At 36.8% G+C, this 21,164-nt stretch overlaps 1 protein-coding gene across 5 annotated transcripts in view; it reads right to left on the reverse strand.

Moving 5' to 3' along the window:
* The window catches only part of ABI3BP (ABI family member 3 binding protein), a 155,156-nt gene that overhangs the window by 46,007 nt on the left and 87,985 nt on the right, over positions 1-21,164 (reverse strand). For all 5 annotated transcript variants that reach the window (XM_087894852.1, XM_087894851.1, XM_087894850.1 and 2 more), the window contains 42 exons: positions 20,865-20,945; positions 20,525-20,593; positions 20,095-20,175; positions 19,646-19,714; positions 19,219-19,299; positions 18,874-18,942; positions 18,444-18,524; positions 17,982-18,050; positions 17,555-17,635; positions 17,210-17,278; positions 16,780-16,860; positions 15,891-15,971; positions 15,546-15,614; positions 15,116-15,196; positions 14,654-14,722; positions 14,227-14,307; positions 13,882-13,950; positions 13,453-13,533; positions 12,991-13,059; positions 12,564-12,644; positions 12,219-12,287; positions 11,789-11,869; positions 11,327-11,395; positions 10,900-10,980; positions 10,555-10,623; positions 10,125-10,205; positions 9,663-9,731; positions 9,236-9,316; positions 8,891-8,959; positions 8,461-8,541; positions 8,002-8,070; positions 6,768-6,851; positions 6,203-6,271; positions 5,767-5,847; positions 5,285-5,353; positions 4,840-4,920; positions 4,382-4,450; positions 3,269-3,349; positions 2,820-2,888; positions 2,368-2,448; positions 1,512-1,553; positions 940-1,008 (listed from right to left, as the gene is read on the reverse strand). In XM_087894852.1, the coding sequence (XP_087750978.1) occupies positions 940-1,008; positions 1,512-1,553; positions 2,368-2,448; positions 2,820-2,888; positions 3,269-3,349; positions 4,382-4,450; positions 4,840-4,920; positions 5,285-5,353; positions 5,767-5,847; positions 6,203-6,271; positions 6,768-6,851; positions 8,002-8,070; positions 8,461-8,541; positions 8,891-8,959; positions 9,236-9,316; positions 9,663-9,731; positions 10,125-10,205; positions 10,555-10,623; positions 10,900-10,980; positions 11,327-11,395; positions 11,789-11,869; positions 12,219-12,287; positions 12,564-12,644; positions 12,991-13,059; positions 13,453-13,533; positions 13,882-13,950; positions 14,227-14,307; positions 14,654-14,722; positions 15,116-15,196; positions 15,546-15,614; positions 15,891-15,971; positions 16,780-16,860; positions 17,210-17,278; positions 17,555-17,635; positions 17,982-18,050; positions 18,444-18,524; positions 18,874-18,942; positions 19,219-19,299; positions 19,646-19,714; positions 20,095-20,175; positions 20,525-20,593; positions 20,865-20,945 (3,126 nt within the window). The remainder of the gene's footprint in view (positions 1-939; positions 1,009-1,511; positions 1,554-2,367; positions 2,449-2,819; positions 2,889-3,268; positions 3,350-4,381; positions 4,451-4,839; positions 4,921-5,284; positions 5,354-5,766; positions 5,848-6,202; positions 6,272-6,767; positions 6,852-8,001; positions 8,071-8,460; positions 8,542-8,890; positions 8,960-9,235; positions 9,317-9,662; positions 9,732-10,124; positions 10,206-10,554; positions 10,624-10,899; positions 10,981-11,326; positions 11,396-11,788; positions 11,870-12,218; positions 12,288-12,563; positions 12,645-12,990; positions 13,060-13,452; positions 13,534-13,881; positions 13,951-14,226; positions 14,308-14,653; positions 14,723-15,115; positions 15,197-15,545; positions 15,615-15,890; positions 15,972-16,779; positions 16,861-17,209; positions 17,279-17,554; positions 17,636-17,981; positions 18,051-18,443; positions 18,525-18,873; positions 18,943-19,218; positions 19,300-19,645; positions 19,715-20,094; positions 20,176-20,524; positions 20,594-20,864; positions 20,946-21,164) is intronic.

Genomic DNA, 21,164 nt, shown 5'->3' on the forward strand with positions numbered 1-21,164 from the left:
GCCTGCTACCACCAATAGCCTCCCACCGACCAGTACGCTCCCATAGAGAGGGGCTCCTCCGGGTGCCGTCGGCCAAACAATGTCGACTGGCGGCCCCCAGGAGGAGAGCCTTCTCTGTGGGGGCACCTACTATCTGGAACGAGTTCCCCCCCAAGATACGGAGGATTCCGGATCTGCGTACCTTCCGTCACACGCTGAAGACGTTCCTATTCCAGCAAGCCGGCCTGACCTAAACTTCTCCTCTTTTAAATGGGAATTTTAAATTTGGTTTTAAATTATTGGGGTTTTAAATATGGTTCAGCCAAATTTATTTAACTTGTTTTATTTCTATTTTAAATTTTGTATTTATATGTTTTATTTCATGGCTGTTCACCACCCTGAGTCCTTCGGGAGTAGGGCGGTATACAAATTTAATAAAATGAAATGAAAAATGAAATGGGAATGTTCTAGTCCTAAAGCTCTTCTTTGTGGGGGCATCATAATTCTTTGCTATCCCTACTTCTTTTTAACAGCTACATGAAATGAGAGAGGCAGTCATTCCTCAGCATGAGGTAAAGCATCATCAGTATTCTAATGTCCCTCAACTATATAAATCTGTCCCCTCCCAAACAAGTGAAAGTTGTTGAGGTTCTGTCACAGTATCTGAAGACTATGGAAGTCTGAAGGGGGAAAACAAGTTCAGTCCAGTCCTACCATGACTGAGTGGTCGTGGCTTTTGGGTCCATGAGAGGACCCATGGGCCAGATTTCCTATTATTGATTATTACTGATTGTTGCTTTTTTCTTGCATTATTTTCTCTTATACACCTCTCAGAGACAAATTTAATAAGAAAAACTTACTGCCAAAAGGAAAAAACTAATAAATTTTTATTCCAAAATTATGTTGGTTTTTTTAATGCAGACTTTGACATATGGAGAGAATAACAATATAAAATTTTACCAGATTTTGGTAGTAGCAGTGGCTCGATTGTTGTTTTAGTGATGGAAACATGATGCTTGGTCTTTGCATCTGAAAAAGAAAAAAAAATCTTCAAAATTATTAAGATGTAAATAAGGTCAGGTCGGGCATTTTAAAATTGAAGGTGAAGGTGAAGGTGAAGAAACATGCTGTGGATATGAAGTGTACAAAATCAGCCATACAAAAGGGTTGAGGAAGAGTAGGCTCAATACATATGTAAAATTAGTGATTTATGAAAATTTCAGGAGCCAGCTTAAAAAAGAAATGGAAATTACGTGGGACTTCACGTTGTATAATATGGCCACTTCCAGCTATTTTCACATGACTGAATCACTGTGCAAGGAAAGAAAGAAAAAGCAGTACTGTGGGAAAAAAAAGTAAATAGAATGGTTAAAAGTCTTCAGTGCTAAATGACTAGCAAACCTAGAGAGAGGATGGGATTTAATGAAAAAAAGATGATGTTAGATGATCTTACAGAAAAGAAAATGTAATGGATTTCTGAACAAGAAAGTAAAATAAGAAAATCAATCAGTGTGCCAGGAAAACACTATTACCTACTATTGGAAGTTCATTGCTAAACGTAATAGGTTCCAAAACTGTACCGGGGAAAAAAGGGAACTATTAGAATATGGAAAACCTTTCATAATGCCTGTAACTGCAACACTAATTTACAAACAGAAAAAAATATTGTAGATTAAAGACAGAAATTGATACATAATCTTAGAAACTAAGATTAGAAACTAATAAGAATTAATGCACCTGAGCACCTGTTCCAAAATTGTGTTGAATCCAGAAAATACCTATGTCCAAGGAGTTGCCAGGAATGCATTATCTACCTATCTACTAAGAATCGTATTGAAAACAATTTTATCTAATGTAAAACAACATGTAATTATCAGGATTAGTAAATGGGAGTTATGGCATGCTCAAGAGTTTACAAAGATAATTATAAGCGCCAGCTGAAAATAAAAAAAAAGCAACCCCCCCCCAATTTAGAATGTCGAAACTGAAGGACATGGTTACACGTATGTACCCAAAGATGCCTCCGAGATGGTTCATAATTTTATATATTTTACAAACGTGACTCAGAAGTGTTCCATCATAAAATACATGATCTGAAGATGAAGAAATATATTGTCTCAGATTGGTCTTATTCCCCTATATGGACTCTCATAGGAAGCTTTAGTATATATAATGGATGTGTTCCGATTGTGAAGTTTACCTCTATTCCCATTCTATAAAGGAGACATTCAGGGTGTTCCAGATCATTCAGTATTGGATCACAACATTTAGAATTTATACAGTTTATAATTTTAAGGAAGTACTGACTTCATAGGATAAGATTACGCTAGATAGATTCAAAAAGTTCTTGTGTAAGGCAGAAAAAAGTAAATAAAAAAGTCACTCTACCATGTTTCCTCTCTGGTACTTCTGAAAAGATGTAGTCAGGTTCTTTAAATTTTGACGGATCAGGGCTTGACTCATAGGAAGCTGAAAGGAAGTCCAGTCTAGATTTAATTGGGTTTTGACAGGAAGGTACAAGATTCAAACTACCATGTGATATTAATCGTATCTTATGAAAGGATTTTGAACTGAAGAAGAAAGAATTCTCAAAGGGCAATGGGGGTTTAACCCTCGGGAAAATAAAGATCTAAGTCACATGAATGAAAGTGGATGGTCTGCTAATACTATGCACTGGTGTAGCGAAGTTCTGCAGGTGATCTGCAGATGATCACAGGCATGTTTTAAAAAGTTATGTTCAATACAGAAACTCCTTGTGCCTATGCAGCCTTGGGGAATGAATTATGTAGCAACAATAAATTGCATTCAATTTTACCTAACATAAGAGAAAATATAATTACCAGGTTTGGTAATTGGGAGTTCTGGAGTGGTCAAGACTTTAGGAAGATAATTATCATCCTCAGTTGAAACTAGAAAAAAGCTCAATAAGTTCTCATTGTACATATTGAAGGACATGGCTACACACATATATATGTCTAAAGCTCTTTCATCTTAAAATGGAATTGTCAGACATTATCATACTATGAAGAAATATATTGTCTTAGATGGGTTTTAATCTTCTATAAAAGATGATCAAAGGAAATTTTGGATTGTAGAATGTGCTTTCTTCTGGTTGTAAAGTGCACTTCCATTCTACTCAGTGTTGTAGAGCATTCATGATTCAATAATATACTCAGAACTTGTGCATATAATAATTTCCAGAATATCTGGATTTTGTAAACCCTTTCAATTACACTAGAACTTATCTTGTAAAGGATCAGAAAGTAGTACGTTAAAAAAATGACTCTACCATGTTTCCTGTCTGGTACTTCTGCAATAATGTAGCCAGGTTCTTTAAATTTTGATGGAATGGGGCTTGGTTCATAAGAAACTGAAAGGAAGTCCAGTATAGAATTAGTCTGCATTCTGGCTACATAGTTACATCTTTCCAAAAACTATGTGATATTAATCATATCTGATGAAAGAATTTTGAACTCAGGAAGAAAGAATTCCCAAAGGATAATGGGTAATTTCAGAAAAATGAAAATTAAAAGTAGCACGAGAAGAAATATATGGTCTTCTAATACTATACATATGTGTAGTGAAGCTCTAAATCTGATTCACAGGTATGTCTTTTAAGGTTCTGTTCAGCACAGAAACAGCTGTGTTGTTTCTAACCAAATAGCAGGAGTGCATTAGCTACTAACAATCACTCAGTATATAATTTTATCAAACATACGAGAACACATAATTATTAGATTTAGTAATTGGAAGTCCTGGAATGGTCAAGACTTTAGGAGGATAATTATAATCTTCAGTTGAAACTGGAAAAGAGCAAAGAATCCCAAAATAAGTTTACAGTGTCCATATTGAAGGACATGGTTACACCTATGTACCCTAAATTGCCTATGAGTCCTCCCATCTTGAAATGGAATTGTTATACATGGTCTACAATTAAGTAATATATTGTCTTAGATGAATTTTAATCTTCAGTGGAGGACCATCAAAAAAGTTTTTTGGTGTGCCTGAATCAATGTCTCCAGGTTTGAATGTGTGCTCTCTATTATTTTTTATACAATTTTCTAAAGCATTTTTGATTGAATCAATCATAAGGGGCAGAACAGGATTCAAAATACCATGTGGCACTAGTCATATCTTAAGAAAGGATTTTGAACTGAAGAACAAAGAATTCTCAAAGAGTAAATCTCAATAAAATGAACATCAAAAGTAGCATGAGAAAAAAATGGATTGTCTGCTAATATTATGCATCTTCATAGTGATGCTGTACATATTATCTATCAGAATGTCTTTCAAAGTTCTATTCAATCCAGAAACTATTTTTCTAAATAGCCATCAAGAGTGCATTATCTACCAATAATCACACTATATACATTTTATCACATATATGGGAACACATGATTACCAGGTTTAGTAATTAGCAGCTCTGCCGTGGTCAAGACTTTAGGAAGATAATTATCATCCTCAGTTGAATCTGGAAAAAAGCAAAGAACCCCAAAATAATTTCAAAATGTTCATATTGAAGGGCATGGTTTCACCTATTTATGTCAATTTGCCTAAGAGCTCTTTCATCTTAAAATGGAATTTTTAGACGTGATTCTATTATGAAGAAATATATAGTTTTAGAAGATTTTAATTTTCCATACTTGAATTTCAAGAAAAATTTTGGGTGTATGATCTGCTATCTTCTGGTTGGAAAGTGTACTTCCACTCCACTAAGTATTGTAGAGAATTCATGAATAATGTACTTAGAATTTATGCATATAGAAATTTCCAGAATATCTGAATAAAAGTACACTAGAGAGATGCAAAAACTTATCTTGTAAACAAGAAGAAAGTAGTATATTAAAAAATTCACCCTACCATGTTTCCTGTCTGGTTCTTCTGGCATGATGTAGCCAGGTTCTTTAGATTTTGATGGAACAGGACTTGGTTTATAAGAAACTGAAAGGAAGTTCAGTATAAAATTAGTCTACAACCTGACTGGGAGATACAGGGTTGTGAATACCAAGTGAAATTAGTCATATCTAACTGAAGAATTTTGAACTAAGGAAGAAAGAATTCTCAATGTGTAATGGGCAATTTCAGGAAAATGAAAATCAAAAGGAACATGAGAAGAAATATATAGTCTTCTAATTCTAATACTATCCATCTGTGTAATGAAGCTCTACATCTGATCCGCAGGTATGTCTTTCAAATTCTGTTCAGTGCAGAAATTCCTTGTTTCTAAGCAGCGACCAGAGGTGCTTTATCTACCAACAATCACTTCAGACATATTTTTATCAAACATATGAGAACACATAATTACCAGATTTGGTAATTGGAAGTTCTGGCGTGGTCAATATTTTAGAAAGATAATTATCATCCTCAGTTGAAACTGGAAAAAAGAAACAACCCCAAAATAAGTTCACACTGTTCATGCTGGAGGACATAGTTACACCTGCATATGTCAAAGTACTTAACACCTCTTTCATATTAAAATGGAATTGTCGGGTATGGCCCTACAATGAAATATATTGTCTAAAATGGGTTTTAATCCTATATACAGGATGGTCAAAGGAAATTTTGATTTGTAAAGTGTGCTGTCTTCTGGTTGGAAAGTTCAGTTCTATTCTGCTCTATATTGTAGGACATTCATGATTGATTAATATACTTATAATGTATTCAGGTAATGAATTCCAGAATGTCTGGATTTCATAAATCCATTTTATAAGATTATACCATATCGGTATATATTCATATCTCATCTTGTTAAGGGTCAGCAAGTAGTACATTAAGAAGTAACTCTACCATGTTTCCTTTCTGGTACTTCTGGCAGGACATAGTCGGGTTTTTTGAATTTTGATGTAATGGGAGTTGGTTCACGAGAAACTGAAAGGAAGTCATGTCTAGAATTAATCTACATTTTGACCGGGAGGTACATGATTCAAAATACTGTGTGATGCTAATCATATCTTACGAAATGATTTTGAACTGAAGAAGGAAGTATTCTCAAAGTATAATGGGAGTCAAACATTGGGAAAATAAAGATCTAAAGTAGCATGGAAAAATCTGTTCCCCCAATACTATCCATCTCTATAGCAAGCTCTGCATATGATCTACAGCATGTCTTTTGATGTTATTTTCAATCCAGAAACTCCTTGTTTCTAAGTAGCCACTAGGAATGCAATATCTACCACCAATCACACTTTATACATTTTATCAACATATGAGAACACATAATTACCAGATTTGGAAATTGGGAGTTCTGGCATGTTAAAGTCTTTAGGAAGATAATTATCATCCTCAGTTGAAACTGGAAAAAAGCAAAGAACCTCAAAATAATTTCACAGTGTCCATACTGAAGGACATGGTTTCATCTATATATGTCAAGTTGTATAAGAGATTTTTCATTTTATGATAGAATTGTTATGCATGACCCTGCTATGAAAAATATATTCTCCAAGAAGAGTTTTAATTTCCCATACTGAGGATCAAGGGAAATTTTGGGTTATAAATTGTGCTATGTTCTTGTTGGAAAATACACTTACATTCTACTCAGTCTTTTAATCCTCAGTAGAGGACCATCAAAGAAAATTTCATTGTGCCTGGTTTGGTGTACTCAGGTTTGAATGTGTACTTCTGTTCCTTTTTTAGACAGTTTTGTACAACATTCATGATTGACTGAATTTATTTAGAACTTATGCATTTTATAACTTCAACAAAGTCTGGATTTCATGTTCATTTCGGAAATGACCAATTAGAATAATACTAGATGGTAGAAAGAAGCATATATAAAAAAGTCACTCTACCATGTTTCCTGTCTGGTAATTCTGGCATGATGATGGAGTCAGGTTCTTTAAACTTTGGAGTAACCATTCTTGGTTTAGAAGAGACTAAAAGTAAGTCCAATTTAAAATTAATCTACATTTGACAGGATTCAAAATACCGTTTTATACTAATCATTACATATGAAAGGATTTTCAACTGGAGAAAGAATTCTCAAAGGAAAATGGAGTTAAACCACAGGAAAATAAGGTCAAAAGTAACTTGAAAAAATTGTTCTCCCAATACTATGCATCTCTAAAGCTCTGCATATGGTCTGCCAGCAGGACTTTTGAAGTTATGTTCAATCAGAAACTCCTTGTTTCTAGGTGTCACCAAGAGTGCATTATCTGTCTTTGAAGGGTTTTAATTTTCTATACATGAACATCAAAGGAAATTTTGATTTCTCCGGTGCGCTGTTTGCTACATTCAAAAGAGCACTAACATTCTCTTCAGTGTTGCAGACCATTCAAGAATGAATAATGTACTTAGAATTTAAGCATGTAATACTTTCCAGAATGTCTGGATTTTGTAAATTCATTGGATAAGATTAGACTAGATCGATGCAAGCACTAATTTCACAAAGGATCATAACATAGTATGTAAAAAAGGCACTCTACCATGTACCCTGCCTGGTACTTCTCAAACGGGTAATGGGCATGGGTAATGGGCAATTTCAGGAAAACGAATATCAAATGTAGCTTGACAAGAAAAAAAAATGATCTTTTCATACTATCCATCTGTGTAATGAAGCTGTACATATAATACAATGGCATGTCATTCATATTGTGTCCAATTCAAAAACTCATAGTATAGGGAGTACAATATTCAAAACACTGTGTGATGATAATAATATGAAATGAAGGAAAAAAGAATTCTCAAAGGGTGATGTCAGGAAAATGAACATCAACAGTACCATAAAAAAAACTACTGTTTAACCATGAAAATAAGACCCTGACTTATATTTTTTTGAACCCTGAAATGAGTGCTTGGCTTCATTGCCATGCACTCAAAGGCCCGACTGGGCTTATTATCAGGGGATAATATCTTATTTCGGAAAAAACAGGGTATATGATCTTCTAATAATATCCATCTGTGTAATGAAGTTCTACACATGATCCACTTTGGAATTTGGAATTTTGCTCAGTGCAGAAATCCATTATTTCTAAAAAAACCCAACTGTATACATTTGTTATCAACCATAGGAGAACACATAATTACCAGATTTGGTAATCGGAAGATCTGGCGTGGTCAAGACTTTAGGAAGATAATTATCATCCTCAGTTGAAACTAGAAAAAATCAAAGAACCCCCAAATAAGTTCACATTGTGTACATATGGACAAGGTTTCAATTAGAGAAGCCTAAGTACTCTTTCATCTTAAAATGGAATTAACAGGCATGACACTACTGTGAAGAAATACATTGTCTGGGAAGAATTTTCATCTTTTATATAGAGGGACCCAGGAAAATTTTGGTTTCTACGAAGCTCTGTCTTCTGATTGGAAAGTGTACCTTCATTCCATTCGGTGTGGTAGAGCATTCGTGATTCAATAACATGCTTCATTCTTGTGCAGATATTAATTTCCAGAATGCCTGGATTTGGTAAACCCTTTCGATAACACTAGATAGATGCAAGAACTTATCTTGTAAAGAGTAGAACGTAGAAAAAGTCACTCTACCATGTTTCCTGTCTGGTACTTCTGCAGTGAGGTAGCCAGGTTCTTTAAATTTGGATGGAACAGGGCTTGGTTCATGAGAAACTGTAAGGAAGTCCAGTACAAAATTAGTCTGCAATCTGACAGGGAGCAAGGGATTCAAAATACTGTGTGCTGCTAATCCTATGAGATGAAAGGATTTTGAAGGAAGAATTCTCAAAGGGGAATGGGTAATTTCAGGAAAATGAACGTCAAAAGTGGCATGACAAGAACTATCTGGTCTTCTAATACTATCCATCTGTGTGATGAAGTTCTACGCATGATCCACTGGCATGTCTTTGGAATTTTGCTCAGTGCAGAAACTCATTATTTCTAAACAACCGCCAGGAATGCTCTATCTACCAACAATCACTCCACATATAATTTTATCAAACATATGAGAACAGATAATTACCAGGTTTGGTAATTGGAAGTTCTGGCGTGGTCAAGACTTTAGGAAGAGATTTATCATCCACAGTTGAAACTAGAAAAAAGCAAAGAACCCCAAGGTATATTTAGTGTCCATGTTGAAGGACATTGTTACACCTATGCATCCTAGGTTGCCTATGTGCCCTTCTATTTTGAGGAAGAATTGTTATACGTGGTCCTACAATTAACTAATATATTTTCTTAGATGAATTTCAATCCTCAGTGGAGGACTCTAATTTCCAGGAAGTCTGGAGTTCATCTTCATTTCAGAAAGGAATACGGTAGGTAAATTCCAGAGCTAGAAAGAAGCATGTTAAAAAAGTCACTCTACCATGTTTCTTGTCTGGCACTGCGGGCATGATGTTGTCAGGTTCTTTATACTCTGGTGGAACCGGTCTTGGTTTATAAGAATCTGAAAGGAAGTCCAGTCTATAATTAATCTACATTTGGTAGCAAAGTACAGGATTCAAAATACCGTGTTACTTATGAAAGGATTTTCAATGGAAGAAGGAGGAGTTCTCAAAGGGAAATGGGAGTTAAACCTTGGGAAAATAAAGATCTAAAGGAGCTTGAAAAAAAGCAAATGTTCTCCCAATCCTATGCATCTCTAAAGCTCTGCATATGGTCTTGCGCGCATGTCTTTCAAAGTTATGTTCAATCAGCAACTCTTTACTTCTAAGTAGCCACCAAAAGGGCAAGATCTACCCACTATCACCCTGTATACATTTGTTATCAACCATAGGAGAACACATAATTACCAGATTTGGTAATCGGAAGATCTGGCGTGGTCAAGACTTTAGGAAGATAATTATCGTCCTCAGTTGAAACTAGAAAAAAGCAAAGAACCCCCAAATAAGTTCACACTGTACATGGTTTCACCTATAGAAGCCTACGTGCTCTTTCATCTTAAAATGGAATTAACAGGCATGACACTACTGTGAAGAAATAGATTGTCTGGGAAGAATTTTCATCTTTCATATAGAGGGACCCAGGAAAATTTTGGTTTCTACGGTGCTCTGTCTTCTGATTGGAAAGTGTCCCTTCATTTTATTCGGTGTTGTAGAGCATTCGTGATTCAACAATATGCTTCATTCTTGTGCAGGTATTAATTTCCAGAATGCCTGGATTTGGTAAATGCTGTCGGTAAGATTATCCTAGATAGACTTAAGAATTTATTTTGTAAAGGATCAGGGAGTAGAACGTAGAAAAAGTCACTCTACCATGTTTCCTGTCTGGTACTTCTGCAGTGATGTAGCCAGGTTCTTTAAATTTGGATGGAACAGGGCTTGGTTCATGAGAAACTGTAAGGAAGTCCAGTACAAAATTAGTCTGCAATCTGACAGGGAGCAAGGGATTCAAAATACTGTGTGCTGCTAATCCTATGAGATGAAAGGATTTTGAACGAAGAATTCTCAAAGGGGAATGGGTAATTTCAGGAAAATGAACGTCAAAAGTGGCATGACAAGAACTATCTGGTCTTCTAATACTATCCATCTGTGTGATGAAGTTCTACGCATGATCCACTGGCATGTCTTTGGAATTTTGCTCAGTGCAGAAACTCATTATTTCTAAACAACCGCCAGGAATGCTCTATCTACCAACAATCACTCCACATATAATTTTATCAAACATATGAGAACAGATAATTACCAGGTTTGGTAATTGGAAGTTCTGGCGTGGTCAAGACTTTAGGAAGAGATTTATCATCCACAGTTGAAACTAGAAAAAAGCAAAGAACCCCAAGGTATATTTAGTGTCCATGTTGAAGGACATTGTTACACCTATGCATCCTAGGTTGCCTATGTGCCCTTCTATTTTGAGGAAGAATTGTTATACGTGGTCCTACAATTAACTAATATATTTTCTTAGATGAATTTCAATCCTCAGTGGAGGACTCTAATTTCCAGGAAGTCTGGAGTTCATCTTCATTTCAGAAAGGAATACGGTAGGTAAATTCCAGAGCTAGAAAGAAGCATGTTAAAAAAGTCACTCTACCATGTTTCTTGTCTGGCACTGCGGGCATGATGTTGTCAGGTTCTTTATACTCTGGTGGAACCGGTCTTGGTTTATAAGAATCTGAAAGGAAGTCCAGTCTATAATTAATCTACATTTGGTAGCAAAGTACAGGATTCAAAATACCGTGTTACTTATGAAAGGATTTTCAATGGAAGAAGGAGGAGTTCTCAAAGGGAAATGGGAGTTAAACCTTGGGAAAATAAAGATCTAAAGGAGCTTGAAAAAAAGCAAATGTTCTCCCAATCCTATGCATCTCTAAAGCTCTGCATATGGTCTTGCGCGCATGTCTTTCAAAGTTATGTTCAATCAGCAACTCTTTACTTCTAAGTAGCCACCAAAAGGGCAAGATCTACCCACTATCACCCTGTATACATTTGTTATCAACCATAGGAGAACACATAATTACCAGATTTGGTAATCGGAAGATCTGGCGTGGTCAAGACTTTAGGAAGATAATTATCGTCCTCAGTTGAAACTAGAAAAAAGCAAAGAACCCCCAAATAAGTTCACACTGTACATGGTTTCACCTATAGAAGCCTACGTGCTCTTTCATCTTAAAATGGAATTAACAGGCATGACACTACTGTGAAGAAATAGATTGTCTGGGAAGAATTTTCATCTTTCATATAGAGGGACCCAGGAAAATTTTGGTTTCTACGGTGCTCTGTCTTCTGATTGGAAAGTGTCCCTTCATTTTATTCGGTGTTGTAGAGCATTCGTGATTCAACAATATGCTTCATTCTTGTGCAGGTATTAATTTCCAGAATGCCTGGATTTGGTAAATGCTGTCGGTAAGATTATCCTAGATAGACTTAAGAATTTATTTTGTAAAGGATCAGGGAGTAGAACGTAGAAAAAGTCACTCTACCATGTTTCCTGTCTGGTACTTCTGCAGTGATGTAGCCAGGTTCTTTAAATTTGGATGGAACAGGGCTTGGTTCATGAGACACTGTAAGGAAGTCCAGTACAAAATTAGTCTGCAATCTGACAGGGAGCAAGGGATTCAAAATACTGTGTGCTGCTAATCCTATGAGATGAAAGGATTTTGAACGAAGAATTCTCAAAGGGAAATGGGTAATTTCAGGAAAATGAACGTCAAAAATGGCATGACAAGAACTAGCTGGTCTTCTAATACTATCCATCTGTGTGATGAAGTTCTACGCATGATCCACTGGCATGTCTTTGGAATTTTGCTCAGTGCAGAAACTCATTATTTCTAAACAACCGCCAGGAATGCTCTATCTACCAACAATCACTCCACATATAATTTTATCAAACATATGAGAACAGATAATTACCAGGTTTGGTAATTGGAAGTTCTGGCGTGGTCAAGACTTTAGGAAGAGATTTATCATCCACAGTTGAAACTAGAAAAAAGCAAAGAACCCCAAGGTATATTTAGTGTCCATGTTGAAGGACATTGTTACACCTATGCATCCTAGGTTGCCTATGTGCCCTTCTATTTTGAGGAAGAATTGTTATACGTGGTCCTACAATTAACTAATATATTTTCTTAGATGAATTTCAATCCTCAGTGGAGGACTCTAATTTCCAGGAAGTCTGGAGTTCATCTTCATTTCAGAAAGGAATACGGTAGGTAAAGTCCAGAGCTAGAAAGAAGCATGTTAAAAAAGTCACTCTACCATGTTTCTTGTCTGGCACTGTGGACACGATGTTGTCGGGTTCTTTATACTCTGGTGGAACCGGTCTTGGTTTATAAGAATCTGAAAGGAAGTCCAGTCTAAAATTAATCTACATTTGGTAGCAAAGTACAGGATTCAAAATACCGTGTTACTTATGAAAGGATTTTCAATGGAAGAAGGAGGAGTTCTCAAAGGGAAATGGGAGTTAAACCTTGGGAAAATAAAGATCTAAAGGAGCTTGAAAAAAAGCAAATGTTCTCCCAATCCTATGCATCTCTAAAGCTCTGCATATGGTCTTGCGCGCATGTCTTTCAAAGTTATGTTCAATCAGCAACTCTTTACTTCTAAGTAGCCACCAAAAGGGCAAGATCTACCCACTATCACCCTGTATACATTTGTTATCAACCATAGGAGAACACATAATTACCAGATTTGGTAATCGGAAGATCTGGCGTGGTCAAGACTTTAGGAAGATAATTATCGTCCTCAGTTGAAACTAGAAAAAAGCAAAGAACCCCCAAATAAGTTCACACTGTACATGGTTTCACCTATAGAAGCCTACGTGCTCTTTCATCTTAAAATGGAATTAACAGGCATGACACTACTGTGAAGAAATACATTGTCTGGGAAGAATTTTCATCTTTCATATAGAGGGACCCAGGAAAATTTTGGTTTCTACGGTGCTCTGTCTTCTGATTGGAAAGTGTCCCTTCATTTTATTCGGTGTGGTAGAGCATTCGTGATTCAACAATATGCTTCATTCTTGTGCAGGTATTAATTTCCAGAATGCCTGGATTTGGTAAATGCTGTCGGTAAGATTATCCTAGATAGACTTAAGAATTTATTTTGTAAAGGATCAGGGAGTAGAACGTAGAAAAAGTCACTCTACCATGTTTCCTGTCTGGTACTTCTGCAGTGATGTAGCCAGGTTCTTTAAATTTGGATGGAACAGGGCTTGGTTCATGAGACACTGTAAGGAAGTCCAGTACAAAATTAGTCTGCAATCTGACAGGGAGCAAGGGATTCAAAATACTGTGTGCTGATAATCCTATGAGATGAAAGGATTTTGAACGAAGAATTCTCAAAGGGAAATGGGTAATTTCAGGAAAATGAATGTCAAAAGTGGCATGACAAGAACTAGCTGGTCTTCTAATACTATCCATCTGTGTGATGAAGTTCTACGCATGATCCACTGGCATGTTTTGGAATTTTGCTCAGTGCAGAAACTCATTATTTCTAAACAACCGCCAGGAATGCTCTATCTACCAACAATCACTCCACATATAATTTTATCAAACATATGAGAACAGATAATTACCAGGTTTGGTAATTGGAAGTTCTGGCGTGGTCAAGACTTTAGGAAGAGATTTATCATCCACAGTTGAAACTAGAAAAAAGCAAAGAACCCCAAGGTATATTTAGTGTCCATGTTGAAGGACATTGTTACACCTATGCATCCTAGGTTGCCTATGTGCCCTTCTATTTTGAGGAAGAAGTGTTATACGTGGTCCTACAATTAACTAATATATTTTCTTAGATGAATTTCAATCTTCAGTGGAGGACTCTAATTTCCAGGAAGTCTGGAGTTCATCTTCATTTCAGAAAGGAATACGGTAGGTAAATTCCAGAGCTAGAAAGAAGCATGTTAAAAAAGTCACTCTACCATGTTTCTTGTCTGGCACTGTGGACACGATGTTGTCGGGTTCTTTATACTCTGGTGGAACCGGTCTTGGTTTATAAGAATCTGAAAGGAAGTCCAGTCTAAAATTAATCTACATTTGGTAGCAAAGTACAGGATTCAAAATACCGTGTTACTTATGAAAGGATTTTCAATGGAAGAAGGAGGAGTTCTCAAAGGGAAATGGGAGTTAAACCTTGGGAAAATAAAGATCTAAAGGAGCTTGAAAAAAAGCAAATGTTCTCCCAATCCTATGCATCTCTAAAGCTCTGCATATGGTCTTGCGCGCATGTCTTTCAAAGTTATGTTCAATCAGCAACTCTTTACTTCTAAGTAGCCACCAAAAGGGCAAGATCTACCCACTATCACCCTGTATACATTTGTTATCAACCATAGGAGAACACATAATTACCAGATTTGGTAATCGGAAGATCTGGCGTGGTCAAGACTTTAGGAAGATAATTATCGTCCTCAGTTGAAACTAGAAAAAAGCAAAGAACCCCCAAATAAGTTCACACTGTACATGGTTTCACCTATAGAAGCCTACGTGCTCTTTCATCTTAAAATGGAATTAACAGGCATGACACTACTGTGAAGAAATACATTGTCTGGGAAGAATTTTCATCTTTCATATAGAGGGACCCAGGAAAATTTTGATTTCTACGGTGCTCTGTCTTCTGATTGGAAAGTGTCCCTTCATTTTATTCGGTGTGGTAGAGCATTCGTGATTCAACAATATGCTTCATTCTTGTGCAGGTATTAATTTCCAGAATGCCTGGATTTGGTAAATGCTGTCGGTAAAATAATCCTAGATAGACTTAAGAATTTATTTTGTAAAGGATCAGGGAGTAGAACGTAGAAAAAGTCACTCTACCATGTTTCCTGTCTGGTACTTCTGCAGTGAGGTAGCCAGGTTCTTTAAATTTGGATGGAACAGGGCTTGGTTCATGAGATACTGTAAGGAAGTCCAGTACAAAATTAGTCTGCAATCTGACAGGGAGCAAGGGATTCAAAATACTGTGTGCTGCTAATCCTATGAGATGAAAGGATTTTGAACGAAGAATTCTCAAAGGGAAATGGGTAATTTCAGGAAAATGAACGTCAAAAGTGGCATGACAAGAACTAGCTGGTCTTCTAATACTATCCATCTGTGTAATGAAGTTCTACGCATGATCCACTGGCATGTCTTTGGAATTTTGCTCAGTGCAGAATCTCATTATTTCTAAACAACCGCCAGGAATGCTCTATCTACCAACAATCACTCCACATATAGTTTTATCAAACATATGAGAACAGATAATTACCAGGTTTGGTAATTGGAAGTTCTGGCGTGGTCAAGACTTTAGGAAGAGATTTATCATCCACAGTTGAAACTAGAAAAAAGCAAAGAACCCCAAGGTATATTTAGTGTCCATGTTGAAGGACATTGTTACACCTATGCATCCTAGGTTGCCTATGTGCCCTTCTATTTTGAGGAAGAAGTGTTATACGTGGTCCTACAATTAATTAATATATTTTCTTAGATGAATTTCAATCCTCAGTGGAGGACTCTAATTTCCAGGAAGTCTGGAGTTCATCTTCATTTCAGAAAGGAATACGGTATATAAATTCCAGAGCTAGAAAGAAGCATGTTAAAAAAGTCACTCTACCATGTTTCTTGTCTGGCACTGTGGACACGATGTTGTCGGGTTCTTTATACTCTGGTGGAACCGGGCTTGGTTTATAAGAATCTGAAAGGAAGTCCAGTCTAAAATTAATCTACATTTGGTAGCAAAGTACAGGATTCAAAATACCGTGTTACTTATGAAAGGATTTTCAATGGAAGAAGGAGGAGTTCTCAAAGGGAAATGGGAGTTAAACCTTGGGAAAATAAAGATCTAAAGGAGCTTGAAAAAAAGCGAATGTTCTCCCAATCCTATGCATCTCTAAAGCTCTGCATATGGTCTTGCGCGCATGTCTTTCAAAGTTATGTTCAATCAGCAACTCTTTACTTCTAAGTAGCCACCAAAAGGGCAAGATCTACCCACTATCACCCTGTATACATTTGTTATCAACCATAGGAGAACACATAATTACCAGATTTGGTAATCGGAAGATCTGGCGTGGTCAAGACTTTAGGAAGATAATTATTGTCCTCAGTTGAAACTAGAAAAAAGCAAAGAACCCCCAAATAAGTTCACACTGTACATGGTTTCACCTATAGAAGCCTACGTGCTCTTTCATCTTAAAATGGAATTAACAGGCATGACACTACTGTGAAGAAATAGATTGTCTGGGAAGAATTTTCATCTTTCATATAGAGGGACCCAGGAAAATTTTGGTTTCTACGGTGCTCTGTCTTCTGATTGGAAAGTGTCCCTTCATTTTATTCGGTGTGGTAGAGCATTCGTGATTCAACAATATGCTTCATTCTTGTGCAGGTATTAATTTCCAGAATGCCTGGATTTGGTAAATGCTGTCGGTAAGATTACCCTAGATAGACTTAAGAATTTATTTTGTAAAGGATCAGAGAGTAGAACGTAGAAAAAGTCACTCTACCATGTTTCCTGTCTGGTACTTCTGCAGTGATGTAGCCAGGTTCTTTAAATTTGGATGGAACATGGCTTGGTTCATGAGACACTGTAAGGAAGTCCAGTACAAAATTAGTCTGCAATCTGACAGGGAGCAAGGGATTCAAAATACTGTGTGCTGCTAATCCTATGAGATGAAAGGATTTTGAAGGAAGAATTCTCAAAGGGGAATGGGTAATTTCAGGAAAATGAATGTCAAAAGTGGCATGACAAGAACTAGCTGGTCTTCTAATACTATCCATCTGTGTAATGAAGTTCTACGCATGATCCACTGGCATGTCTTTGGAATTTTGCTCAGTGCAGAAACTCATTATTTCTAAACAACCGCCAGGAATGCTCTATCTACCAACAATCACTCCACATATAATTTTATCAAACATATGAGAACAGATAATTACCAGGTTTGGTAATTGGAAGTTCTGGCGTGGTCAAGACTTTAGGAAGAGATTTATCATCCACAGTTGAAACTAGAAAAAAGCAAAGAACCCCAAGGTATATTTAGTGTCCATGTTGAAGGACATTGTTACACCTATGCATCCTAGGTTGCCTATGTGCCCTTCTATTTTGAGGAAGAATTGTTATACGTGGTCCTACAATTAACTAATATATTTTCTTAGATGAATTTCAATCCTCAGTGGAGGACTCTAATTTCCAGGAAGTCTGGAGTTCATCTTCATTTCAGAAAGAAATACAGTAGGTAAATTCCAGAGCTAGAAAGAAGCATGTTAAAAAAGTCACTCTACCATGTTTCTTGTCTGGCACTGCGGACACGATGTTGTCGGGTTCTTTATACTCTGGTGGAACCGGGCTTGGTTTATAAGAATCTGAAAGGAAGTCCAGTCTAAAATTAATCTACATTTGGTAGCAAAGTACAGGATTCAAAATACCGTGTTACTTATGAAAGGATTTTCAATGGAAGAAGGAGGAGTTCTCAAAGGGAAATGGGAGTTAAACCTTGGGAAAATAAAGATCTAAAGGAGCTTGAAAAAAAGCGAATGTTCTCCCAATCCTATGCATCTCTAAAGCTCTGCATATGGTCTTGCGCGCATGTCTTTCAAAGTTATGTTCAATCAGCAACTCTTTACTTCTAAGTAGCCACCAAAAGGGCAAGATCTACCCACTATCACCCTGTATACATTTGTTATCAACCATAGGAGAACACATAATTACCAGATTTGGTAATCGGAAGATCTGGCGTGGTCAAGACTTTAGGAAGATAATTATTGTCCTCAGTTGAAACTAGAAAAAAGCAAAGAACCCCCAAATAAGTTCACACTGTACATGGTTTCACCTATAGAAGCCTACGTGCTCTTTCATCTTAAAATGGAATTAACAGGCATGACACTACTGTGAAGAAATACATTGTCTGGGAAGAATTTTCATCTTTCATATAGAGGAACCCAGGAAAATTTTGGTTTCTACGGTGCTCTGTCTTCTGATTGGAAAGTGTCCCTTCATTTTATTCGGTGTGGTAGAGCATTCGTGATTCAACAATATGCTTCATTCTTGTGCAGGTATTAATTTCCAGAATGCCTGGATTTGGTAAATGCTGTCGGTAAGATTACCCTAGATAGACATAAGAATTTATTTTGTAAAGGATCAGAGAGTAGAACGTAGAAAAAGTCACTCTACCATGTTTCCTGTCTGGTACTTCTGCAGTGATGTAGCCAGGTTCTTTAAATTTGGATGGAACAGGGCTTGGTTCATGAGACACTGTAAGGAAGTCCAGTACAAAATTAGTCTGCAATCTGACAGGGAGCAAGGGATTCAAAATACTGTGTGCTGCTAATCCTATGAGATGAAAGGATTTTGAAGGAAGAATTCTCAAAGGGGAATGGGTAATTTCAGGAAAATGAATGTCAAAAGTGGCATGACAAGAACTAGCTGGTCTTCTAATACTATCCATCTGTGTAATGAAGTTCTACGCATGATCCACTGGCATGTCTTTGGAATTTTGCTCAGTGCAGAAACTCATTATTTCTAAACAACCGCCAGGAATGCTCTATCTACCAACAATCACTCCACATATAATTTTATCAAACATATGAGAACAGATAATTACCAGGTTTGGTAATTGGAAGTTCTGGCGTGGTCAAGACTTTAGGAAGAGATTTATCATCCACAGTTGAAACTAGAAAAAAGCAAAGAACCCCAAGGTATATTTAGTGTCCATGTTGAAGGACATTGTTACACCTATGCATCCTAGGTTGCCTATGTGCCCTTCTATTTTGAGGAAGAATTGTTATACGTGGTCCTACAATTAACTAATATATTTTCTTAGATGAATTTCAATCCTCAGTGGAGGACTCTAATTTCCAGGAAGTCTGGAGTTCATCTTCATTTCAGAAAGGAATACGGTAGGTAAATTCCATAGCTAGAAAGAAGCATGTTAAAAAAGTCACTCTACCATGTTTCTTGTCTGGCACTGCGGGCATGATGTTGTCGGGTTCTTTATACTCTGGTGGAACCGGGCTTGGTTTATAAGAATCTGAAAGGAAGTCCAGTCTAAAATTAATCTACATTTGGTAGCAAAGTACAGGATTCAAAATACCGTGTTACTTATGAAAGGATTTTCAACGGAAGAAGAAGGAATTCTCAAAGGGAAATGGGAGTTAAACCTTGGGAAAATAAAGATCTAAAGGAGCTTGAAAAAAAACGAATGTTCTCCCAATCCTATGCATCTCTAAAGCTCTGCATATGGTCTTGCGCGCATGTCTTTCAAAGTTATGTTCAATCAGCAACTCTTTACTTCTAAGTAGCCACCAAAAGGGCAAGGTCTACCCACTATCACCCTGTATACATTTGTTATCAACCATAGGAGAACACATAATTACCAGATTTGGTAATCGGAAGATCTGGCGTGGTCAAGACTTTAGGAAGATAATTATCGTCCTCAGTTGAAACTAGAAAAAAGCAAAGAACCCCCAAATAAGTTCACACTGTACATGGTTTCACCTATAGAAGCCTAAGTGCTCTTTCATCTTAAAATGGAATTAACAGGCATGACACTACTGTGAAGAAATACATTGTCTGGGAAGAATTTTCATCTTTCATATAGAGGAACCCAGGAAAATTTTGGTTTCTACGGTGCTCTGTCTTCTGATTGGAAAGTGTCTCTTCATTTTATTCGGTGTGGTAGAGCATTCGTGATTCAACAATATGCTTCATTCTTGTGCAGATATTAATTTCCAGAATGCCTGGATTTGGTAAACCCTTTCGATAACACTAGATAGATGCAAGAACTTATCTTGTAAAGAGTAGAACGTAGAAAAAGTCACTCTACCATGTTTCCTGTCTGGTACTTCTGCAGTGAGGTAGCCAGGTTCTTTAAATTTGGATGGAACAGGGCTTGGTTCATGAGAAACTGTAAGGAAGTCCAGTACAAAATTAGTCTGCAATCTGACAGGGAGCAAGGGATTCAAAATACTGTGTGCTGCTAATCCTATGAGATGAAAGGATTTTGAAGGAAGAATTCTCAAAGGGGAATGGGTAATTTCAGGAAAATGAATGTCAAAAGTGGCATGACAAGAACTATCTGGTCTTCTAATACTATCCATCTGTGTAATGAAGTTCTACGCATGATCCACTGGCATGTCTTTGGAATTTTGCTCAGTGCAGAATCTCATTATTTCTAAACAACCGCCAGGAATGCTCTATCTACCAACAATCACTCCACATATAATTTTATCAAACATATGAGAACAGATAATTACCAGGTTTGGTAATTGGAAGTTCTGGCGTGGTCAAGACTTTAGGAAGAGATTTATCATCCACAGTTGAAACTAGAAAAAAAGAACCCCAAGGTATATTTATGTCCATGTTGAAGGACATTGTTACACCTATGCATCCTAGGTTGCCTATGTGCCCTTCTATTTTGAGGAAGAATTGTTATACGTGGTCCTACAATTAACTAATATATTTTCTTAGATGAATTTCAATCCTCACTGGAGGACTCTAATTTCCAGGAAGTCTGGAGTTCATCTTCATTTCAGAAAGGAATACGGTATATAAATTCCAGAGCTAGAAAGAAGCATGTTAAAAAAGTCACTCTACCATGTTTCTTGTCTGGCACTGCGGGCATGATGTTGTCGGGTTCTTTATACTCTGGTGGAACCGGGCTTGGTTTATAAGAATCTGAAAGGAAGTCCAGTCTAAAATTAATCTACATTTGGTAGCAAAGTACAGGATTCAAAATACCGTGTTACTTATGAAAGGATTTTTAACGGAAGAAGAAGGAATTCTCAAAGGGAAATGGGAGTTAAACCTTGGGAAAATAAAGATCTAAAGGAGCTTGAAAAAAAGCGAATGTTCTCCCAATCCTATGCATCTCTAAAGCTCTGCATATGGTCTTGC

This window comes from Pantherophis guttatus, chromosome 5, assembly GCF_059756535.1.
Source record: "Pantherophis guttatus breed Tessera chromosome 5, ASM5975653v1, whole genome shotgun sequence".
Taxonomy (NCBI): Eukaryota; Metazoa; Chordata; class Lepidosauria; order Squamata; family Colubridae; genus Pantherophis; species Pantherophis guttatus.